At 37.4% G+C, this 10,768-nt stretch overlaps 1 protein-coding gene across 1 annotated transcript; it reads right to left on the bottom strand.

Moving 5' to 3' along the window:
- Window positions 1–6,524: 6,524 nt before the first annotated feature.
- Window positions 6,525–9,061, bottom strand: LOC137874961 (carbohydrate sulfotransferase 6-like). Its single transcript, XM_068713944.1, has one exon. The coding sequence runs from the start codon at window positions 9,059–9,061 to the stop codon at window positions 7,862–7,864; it is 1,200 nt and encodes a 399-aa protein (XP_068570045.1). The 3' UTR covers window positions 6,525–7,861.
- Between the last annotated feature and the right edge of the window lie 1,707 nt (window positions 9,062–10,768).

Raw genomic sequence — 10,768 nt, forward strand, 5'->3', positions numbered from 1 at the left:
TTTTCAGCCTTTACGGCACTTGTTCAGTGGCGTAAATCACATCACGTGATGCAGCTCAGCCAATCAAATATGGGTATTCTGACAAGTTTCCTGACTCGAGTGAGATGTAGACACACGGGGGAGACGAGGAATGAGAACGAGGAGAATTATTACGTGAGTCAGAGGTTATTTCACATGACGTTCTCCAAAGAGAGAGAAGTGTTCAGAGAGACCAGAGAGACCAGAGTCTTTAACCAACAATGAACAGACTCTTATAGGTGAACTCTTCCCACAGGCAGTTTAAAACCAGTGTGTCTCATATGTTCAGAGACCGTGACGTGACTCGTTTGAGCAAATTTAACGTACCCACTCACATCTGAAATGAAGACACAATCTAAGAGTCCAATATGATCAGAATCCTAACACATGAAGTCACTGACCAACAATGATGTTAACAGAGAGGATTATTATTAATATATATTAATTAATTCTTTTCCAGATGGGATTTACCGCTGTAAACTGGAGTTTCCTGGAAGCTGGTCACGGGAAAGGGCCTGCCGATGGCCATCTTCCATTCTCATATTCCCATTCCCTTTGAATCAAACTTTATTTCATAGTCTTACAAGATTCTAATACAAGCAATACTTATCATATTTCGCCCAATGTCCTTTTATTTCATCCGTTATTTGTCTGCAGGTGCCCTTGAGGTCAAAGTCATGCCCAACATTGGGCAAAACCGCTTTTATTGGCCGCGACTAGAGGACAAGATCTGGTACACAGTGGACAAGGTCGTCACCTTAATCCCTCCACCAGAAAACGTCTCACAGAGGCATGTTAAGATCAGCCCAAGAGTGTTCACCGCAGTATGTGAAAAACTACATTTGTGAATGGATTTGTGATGGTGTCTGTCACTGAACCTTCTTAAACATACAGTACAACATAATATCAGTTATTTGTCAATGTTTTCTTGTTCTCTTTTACTGAACCCACTTGGGTAATTTTCCATTGATAAGTAATGTTTGTACTTTAAATGGTTCTGGATGAACAATTGTTATGTCTTCAAAAATAAAATGATTATATTGACCACAAAACATTTGTGTTTGTAATATTCCCAACCTAAGGCATGTTATGAGTTAAGATTAAGCATAAAGGTTGAGGAAATATGATATAATCTTGCAAACAAAATACTGTGGTCACAACCGAAACAGTGCAGTCACTACCGAAACACTGGATGTTTTGTAAAAAATAAAGTATATTGAGTTATCAACTAAAATGTTATGATACTGATTGGTTTAATGTATGTTCAATTGTATCAATCATCAACTCTGGAATCAATATGATCAGTATTATGCATTTTACAAAGAAATATTGCATTTAGATTTTGACGAATTGTATAAATTGATCTTAGAAATTTGGTAAAAATGTCATTTTTATTGATTTAATTGTGAAAACCTTCAAAAAATATTGGTAAAAATACTCTTCAGAGAAGGGAAGGAAACACAATCTTAACAGGTTAATAATAATAATACTTTTTTACTTTAGTATATTACTATGTTTCGGTAGTGACAATTTTTGGGAGAGGAAAAACATTCCAACATATTATGAAAATACAAAATAAAAATTGACGGTTCTTTTACTAGATACGTGTACTTTAGATATGGTACAATATATATACGGAGACATTTTTGGGAATAAAACATACAAAATTAAAAAATATTTCCAACCTGACTTTGAACCAATTGGGTAGAATGGCCCATATATATATATATATTGAGATATATATGGCACTAAATAGCGCAAGTTAGATATTATTGTAATGTTCCGGACCTTTGCCCGAGGAGATTTTCTCAATCTGGACCTTTTGGAATGTTAATTGAATACCCCTGATCTACACTATATATATATATATATATATATATATATATATATATATATATCATTTTTTTTTTCTGCACAAATATAACTGGAGAATTTAGAAAAAACATGGTTATTTATTTAATTCAATTTCGCAAACAATACAGTAATATAGTTAAAAATGTTGATATCTCATTTCGTTTAGAAGACATGGACCTTAGTTAACGAAGTTAAAGTCTCTATACTTTGGCTTGTTTGTCTTAGTAGGTAAATCTGATCAACATCAAATTAGTTCCACTCAAATATAAGAAGTTCATAATGCCAGTTCATGAAGCTTTTGTGCGTACATGTGTGCTCTCGCTTGCATTTTACAGACCTGGCAATTCCTTATCCCTCCTTTGACGCAGTGGTGATGGGCCAGAACGTAGAGGTGGTGGAGAAGAAGCTGTGCTGGTCTGATGCCCTGCTCTATTGCAGGGACTTCTACTGGGACTTTTTGATTGTTATATTTAAAAATACAGCTGGCCTCTATTTTCTCCTCATATGCATATACATTATGTTTATTAAAATGTACTCCCCCATTTTATATTTCACACCGATAACAGAGTCGGACAAACAATGGACAGTTGTTTTTTAAAAAGATCAAAATAGATGCAGTAGAACCAGATATATTGACTCTTTCATTTCATGCAGTCTGTTTCCTTGTAAAAACCTTGCCTACACTACCCACAATGCCACTGGACCTCTAGTGACAGTTTGGTCAGAGAATTGGGCGCGTTAGTAGCAGTTAAAAGTAGCCTGGAGCCTCTAGACTCCAAACCTCCAGATTCTTTTCAAGTCTTCCGCCTTGAAACTCGAGTGACATCACTTGAGGCCGTTTATCAGACGTCACACAGCTCCATCTAGAGACACTAAAGGTTTATTACTACTTGTTCACATATGCAGTAGTGTTCCCCAACACCTTGAAACACCTGTGTAAAATGGGTGGAGTTCCCCTTTTAATTGTGATTTATTTTTTACACAGCTCTAAAAGGCTTATGATCCCTTATGGTTTTCCAGACATCTATTAATCTGTGCAAATGTTTCCCATCTTTATTGACCTGACCTTCCACCTCTTCTACCCTCGTGTCTTCACAGACTTTCCTGAAGTCGACACACGAGTGACGTTCTTCAGCAGCACCAGACCGTCTGTATAGTGTTCCCAGCAAATGTACATTGGAATTGTTGGCTTTAATTTGGGGCTTTAATAATAAATCATACCATTTATTTTGCTGCTTTAATTTGAAGCACATCACACTCCAACAGTGATGTCAAGACACGTTGTGGTTTTTCACAACGAAAAACACAGATTTATCACATGCTTTTTAATTTTTTGCTGTGTTGTAGCATAAGGACAAGCTGAGCCTTTACATTGAGTGAGATGGTGAGCAGATGCCTTCAGCAATGCATCTGCTCCTTTATAAATTGATGCTGACCAAGGGCGATGAAATCTGAATAAGTGCAGTCCTGTCTTTTATCATTCGTCAGTGAAACTGTATATAAAGACCGGGCAAAACCCACTAATTGGACACCATAAAGAGTCTTTAATGGTGTATCTATAGGCTACGGTGAGAAGTTTTGCTACATTCTGCCTCTTACAGCTCTATTAGATCCACCTTGTATCTTTTTTTGTCTTTCAAAACAAAAAGGTCTTTAAGTTCCAAACATTAAAAGGGCCGATACGAGTGGTTTATGTAAATATGTTCGTAAAAAAAATCCCTTGAACACACTTTAAGTCGGGTGTCCTGAAACGAACCCAGCTTCTTTTTTTCCCCGTCTTACAGGATATGGTTGTCATCTGCTTCATGATCACACACGGGCCGGTGTGGTTTGAGGTAAAAGCCCACCACCTTCACAAAGAGCTCTCTCTCCCGTGGTTGATACAGCTGATGTTTAGTTTAGTTTGCTTCAGACATTTTCACACATGCTTGTATTACTGATTATCGTTTTTCACGTTTGTTTTGTATGTCATTACTATTTTGTGAATAAATGTGCTTATTTATTACTTTAAAGTCCTCTGGTCTCCAATTTGTGTTGCAACCTTTGTGCAGGGCTGTAACATGCTATATTATTTATTTAAGGCTTTCTATACTATGATGTTTGTTATGACACACTACACTGTCATTTATTATTATTATTATATTATTAATTTATTATTATTAATTATTAATAATGTCACTACAGTGACATTTACAGTATATGACACTTTTCTATCACCTTTTGATGACATTTCTTAGGACAACTTCAAATCTCTTTATGGCATACTATATTATGACATTTGTATGACGTACTATCCTGTGACATTTTTTATGACAATTATTATGACATGCTATGACTTTTTTACGACATTTATAATGACCTATATTCTTGTTTTTCATGATTTAGTTTACTATGACAATTTTAGAACATTATATAATACAATCACATCTTTACAACAAATTATACTATGACATTAAGACATACTATACTATTATTAAATACTATATTGTTATTCCTTTTTATAGCTTTTAGTGGTGTAACGGACCATAGGTGATCCGCGATCGGTACGGTTCGGCCGATATTAACCACCACAGTGTAAAATAAAGTTTTACTGACAAACGTCAGTATACTATGAATTTAAAAAAATACATGTGACAATTGTATGACATATTTAGTGGTGTGAAGGGCTGTAGTTGATTTGTGACCAGTACGAATCCCCCTTTCACGGTTCAGCACACATGTAAAGCGTAGATTACACAGATTAACCATCATAGTGGGAAATTAAAGATGCTGTTCGTTATCGACCGATGAGATATAAAAATTACACGATCAAGAGATGACAATTATGCTTTCTAGTGGCCGATCCCTCCCGTTACATTGTGAACAAGGAATCCATGTTGAAATCGACAGGAGAGCTATGATATTTTTGTATTACTTTCTTGGGTGTATTTTTCTATGATTTTTTTTTGACATTCTATACTTTGACATCATTTACAACATTTATCATGACTAAATATATATTTTTTGAATGGCATACCATACTCTGACTTTTTCACGACTATTTTCAGGACATTGTATATTACTATTTTTACGACATACTACACTAACATTTTATTGACATTTTTATGGCATAGTGTACTATGACTTTTTATAAAATGTATTGTGACATGCTGTATTGTTTTTTTCATAGCATATGATGCCATCACGTGTGTGACAGTATATTATTATTTTTTCATGGCATAATATACAATGGCTTTTAATGACATTTTTTGATTACATTTATTATGACATCTTTTTTATGGCATATTATACAATGATATTTTATTGACCTTTTTAATAACAAAATATAGCTATTCATGGCATATCGTACTTGGACTGTTTTGACATTTTTAATGACATGCTATATTATGTTTTATGGAAAACAATACTATGATGTCTTGATGACATTTTAGGGCATAGTATACTTTGACATTTGTATAAGACTTTTTTTAATGCTGACTACGATATGGCTTTTTAAGAATATTTTTTATAACATGCTATATCATTTTTATGGCATACTATGCTGTTATATTTCTTATATTTCTTATTTATATTAATTATTATTTGATATACTATAACAATTTTAATAAGACTTTTTTAATGACTTCCTACACTATGAAATTTGTTATGATATGCTATGTTATTTTTTTCCATGGCAACCTGTAGTATGATATTTTAATGACATTTTATTGCATACTAGACAAGGACATTTTTTATGAGATTTGTATTGCTCACTATGCTCTGACATTTTTTAAAAACTATTCTATATTCAAACTATGCTTTGACATCGTATAAAATGCTTGATGAAATATTATGTAATTATTTATTTTCTTACCTGCAACTCCACGGCCATGAGTCAAACTATCAACACTCCCCAAAAATCCACCTGGACTATTAAAAAAACAACAAATAAGGTTCTTTTTAACAGCAGTATTCCCTTTACACAGCAGCAGTTAAAATACAGTTATACAGTTATAATGATTCTGAACAGATATTCAGCACAACTTTATTTTCACGTGTGTAGTAGATGCAATTTGAAATATACACCTTGAAAACTGCAAAACCTATCTACGTCATGTTTTTTTCTTTTTTTATGTTTGTTAAATGCTCAGGAGCGATAACCAAATGATATGCTTATTATACATATTCCAAACAAAAAAACTTTAAAAACTCAAAAAAAATAATTTAAATGAATAATTAACGCTGAGTACCGTCTACTATGTGTGGTATTTGTTATAAATGTACGTTGGTACATAGAGGGTAATAAGAAGCTGTACTTGGAGGGACTTAGGACCCAGGGGAATGTAGGAGATGCATGGGAACCTTAATAATCATTTTAAAAACTGCCACCTGATAGTGCATGCAAATTTGAGTTGAAGCTCTGCTAATAAATGACAAGTGAGATGAAGACTTCAGGTTTTACATAATTACTTTAGTGTTTCCCAAACCACTGATACCAACCAAATATATTTCCCAGTCAACTTTGCCAGATGGGAAATGTTACACTATGGTACCAAAGACTTAAACAGATGGCATTTTGAGGAATGTTTTTATTTTAAAAATGACATATTCTGACACTTCACATGTTCTTGACTTTTAATACATTTTACTCTTCATAGTTACTTTTCCTCAAATACAGTTTTGAATGCAGAGCTTTCACTTGTAATGTTAACATTGTAGTATTGCTACTTTTCAAATACATGAATATTAATGTTCATATGAAGGTTTCTATCAATTATCAAAGTGAATGTATGAACTCCTCAATCAACAAAAAGATCTGTAATGAATTGTATGGGTATCTGCCTGTGTTCATCCACCAGTGCATGCTGGGATAGGCTCCAGCCTCTCCTGTTCATCAAGATATGCAGGTGCTGGTTTGATCGACATTCTCTAAAATGACGTTATCATATGGGTTAACTACTCTTTATTCTAATACCAGTTGCTTTCATGCCTGTTGGCTGCCTGAGGTAGGCCTGATGATCTTCTTCCTTCTATAATGTTTTCTATCTTCTTCTTTGAGTTTGATAGGCTTACCTCACTACACAACTGTTAGACCTGTTATATGACGATTTCGTTGTAAAGTTTAAGGTGATTCAAATTTCACCTTATATGCCAATAATTAAGCTATCATTCCTCGATTTAAAACTTGCATTTCCCAAATGTTTCTCATCACTAATCCCATTTGAATGGATTTGATTTTTATTGGGAATCTAAAACACAACAAATATAAAGAGTATCATGATGCAGAAATCCCAGAGGGCGATACTTAAAAGCATTTCTAAAAACACAAAGTGGTCCTAAATGGAATCAACAAATACATGGGTACATACAAATCGATGAAAGCAGACAAACATAAACCTACTTGTCTTACTTCCAACTCCACGACCATTAGTCAAACTATCAACACTCCCCACAAATCCACCTGGACTTTAAAGAAAAAATGACCGTGTACTATGTGTGGTATTTGTTATAAATGTACGTTGGTACATAGGGGGGTGATAAGAAGCTGTACCTGGAGGGACTTAGGACCCAGGGGAATGTAGGTGAAGCATGGGAACCTGGAGGGACTCTGTAGGCAGTAATGTGCATGTGGAACTTATGCTAATAAAGAGTTGCAGTTAAGAGCAGTTTGTTCTCACGTGCTTATATGTTTATTTAGGAACAGGACAATATGTATTTTGATATTGTCACGTTTGATCCTGTAACGAGTCTTAGTCCAAATGTATGTGATACAGCGTTCTCCAGCCCTCTGTACAAAATCAACAATTCTGCTGTTTAATCCTCTCACTCCACTGACAGTGTGAAGTGAGTATTCGTCACAAATCCATGCCTCAACCTCAGACATCATGCAAGATGATGACTCATTTTGCAGTAGCACTCATTACAAACGCATACAGCCAATAAACCCCATAAAGAATACAGACGTCAGTCCAATGTAGTCTCTTGGTGTCTTTGTCATTCAAATGCAATTTTAACCATTACTAGGACGCTCTGTTTTATCTGGCAACCAGTTGAACTGGTACGGTTTCTGTGGCACCAGTAGATCTATGTCAAGGCTCCCCTGTTCTTTTTCACTGTTAACCGTCCTGTATCCGAGCAATGACATGGCCCCTTCACACACCTCCTGGATACGTTTGACCTTGTCGTGTGGCAGCAGGGTACGCCAAGCCTGGGAGACTTCGGCAGCATTCCGCGAGGTGACATCAATTTTATCGACTTTCCCGGGGCCCATGCCTTCTCCGTGAGTCACCCTGTAGAGCCATTCCTCCAACTGGCTGGTCGCCTCCAGACCTACAAACTCATACATGGCAGTTATCTCCTCAAGTGGGTTGCGTGCCACGTCCTCATAGCGGACCATTTTGTAGCGGCCTTTTAGAAACGGAGGGGGCTTCAGGATGGCCCTCTCAATAATGCGGGTGTGACTTCGGCAGATCTCCTGCATGACTTGATACTGCACATTGGCTGCTGAAATGCTTCTCTGCTCCAAGACAATGGCGCTATCCATCCTCAAGGCATCGGCTGCTTCCTCTCTAGACCGCACCACAGCCCGAGGGTCTCGGACCAGGTGGATAATACGGAAATCTAAGCTTGGGTCCTTCCAGAGCGGGTAGAGGGATTCCAGCTCAAATAATCTCACATCTTTGAGTACCACGTGACTGTAGGTGCCACAAGCCTCCGCCGCCCCCTGCAGGCCAATAGTACCACATTTCTTTAAGCACTGAGTCTCGTTGTTGAACTGGTCACGTGGCGTGACAGGACAGGCCGGCGGTGAGCACAGTGCTCTACTCTGACTCCACTCAAACAAGGAGGACACAATGGAGTTCTCTGGCAGGTAGGCATCCATCACAGAAAAGTCACACTGGAATATGCTTCGTAACAGGTCCCTCACAGCCATTCGAAGTTCCCGCGCACTGGATCTCCGAAGTTTGCTCCACACATGCCACGCTGGCTCCATAAGATAGAAGACAGATGGGTGCTGGCTGAACGCTTGACCCATTAAGGTCGAGCCTGATCGCCACGATGACAGCAGCAGAACGTGAACTTTGCCGTTGGAGGGGGCAGAACCGCAGGGACTAAGCTGGAAGTACCAGCCGTAGAACAGAACCACCGCTGCCCCCAGCAGGATCACCAGGAACATGGTCATTCTGAGGTTCACTCTGCAGGAGTGCATGCTGGCTGAGGATCACTGCCGGTGCTCAAAGTGGATCTTTTTCTTTTCCGTGCTTGGTGGAGCTGAGGAGGTAAAGATAAAGAAAGAGAGAGATAGAGCGAGAGCAAAATGGATATGTTGAATAGGAAAAAGCATCATTTTCCTTGAAAGTCACCACTAATAAGCAACACTTACCGTTGGTATAATATCGTATATCATGAAAAATTAGGCCACATTCATCCTAAAAAAAGGATTATGAACTAAATCGGACCACTAATACAATTTGTCTTTGACTAAAGTTGTTGAGCCAATAGCAATATAAGCAATATTCCATGACACTTTCAGAAGTTTCAGTGTATTTTTGTAGTACCTGTCGAGAGCAAGCTTTACAAATTGCCTAACAAGTTGATGAAAACCAACTAACAAACTGCAACATATTCAAAAGCATTTTTCAACCATAATCAGTACATTGCAATTATATATGAGGTATAGGATTTGGGTGGTGTCTGATTTTTCATACCGTCATTCTTTTCTTACATTTCACGGGTGTGCGGTATATGACGGTATATTGTGAAAAATGATGGTAAGTGACGGTATATGGTGAAAAATGATGGTAAGTGACGGTATATGGTGAAAAATGATGGTAAGTGAAGGTATATGGTGAAAAATGATGGTAAGTGAAGGTATGGTGAACAATGATGGTAAGTGGCGGTATATGGTGAACAATGATGGTACATGACGGTATATTGTGAAAAATTATGGTAAGTGACGGTATATGGTGAAAAATGATGGTAAGTGACGGTATATGGTGAACAATGATGGTAAGTGACGGTATATGGTGAACAATGATGGTAAGTGACGGTATTTTCACCATAAAATAATTTACTGGCAGCAGGGACCAGGCACCAATAATTTACTCTTTTCAAACCGTAAGGGTTTGCGCAATAATACCAGTATTTCTGGTGTCTATACACTGAAATTAATGCATGCATTCATTTCTATCCCCAATTAATCAGTAAGTAAAGTCAGTGAGGGTGGCAGAGGGAATGGGTGCTGCAGGGAAATGAGTCATTGCACTGAAACAGATCCGAGTTCAGTGACACACTCGAACAATGTGTTTCATGACGCCGCCTACATTTTCTCTCAAGATACCGGTTTAGCAAGGGAACTGTTTAATAATGTCTAGATCGTATGATCTGATGGTGTACTAGTTGTGTACTCTCTCTCTCTGGTGTTGTGTTTGGAATCAGGCACTTGATATCGGGTTTGGCTCCAACCAGCCGTTTATTGTAATGTAGTCACATCTGATAACACAAAGAATGACTTCAGGGTTTCTCACAGCCCACCTCGTGGTCACAAGCTCCGGAACACTGCCAAAGTAAAGAAATAATTGCTTAAGCTAACTGTTTGTTAGCATGTTATTAATGCTATCCAAAGTTAGCAGTACAAAGCATTTGCTAGAAATTATAAATCAAAACACAATTATACAAACAAAAATGAACTTGTACAGATATCACGACGGAGCTCGTCACAGATCAGTCTGCCACGGAGACAGCGTGCCGCAGACTGGTCACAGGAAGCGGGGCGCACCACTCAAGTCTGCAGGGGCACCAGTAGAGGGCGCTCATGTGACACAATACACTTGTCTCCGTGGGAAGCTAATGATAATAAGTAGTACATTATTTTTACAGAAATAGGAGAAAATAATATGAACATTGTATGGATAAA

The sequence above is a fragment of the Cebidichthys violaceus genome, unplaced genomic scaffold, assembly GCF_023349555.1.
Source record: "Cebidichthys violaceus isolate CVI_PGR_0920_01 unplaced genomic scaffold, fCebVio1.0.p SCAF_19, whole genome shotgun sequence".
Lineage (NCBI taxonomy): Eukaryota > Metazoa > Chordata > Actinopteri > Perciformes > Stichaeidae > Cebidichthys > Cebidichthys violaceus.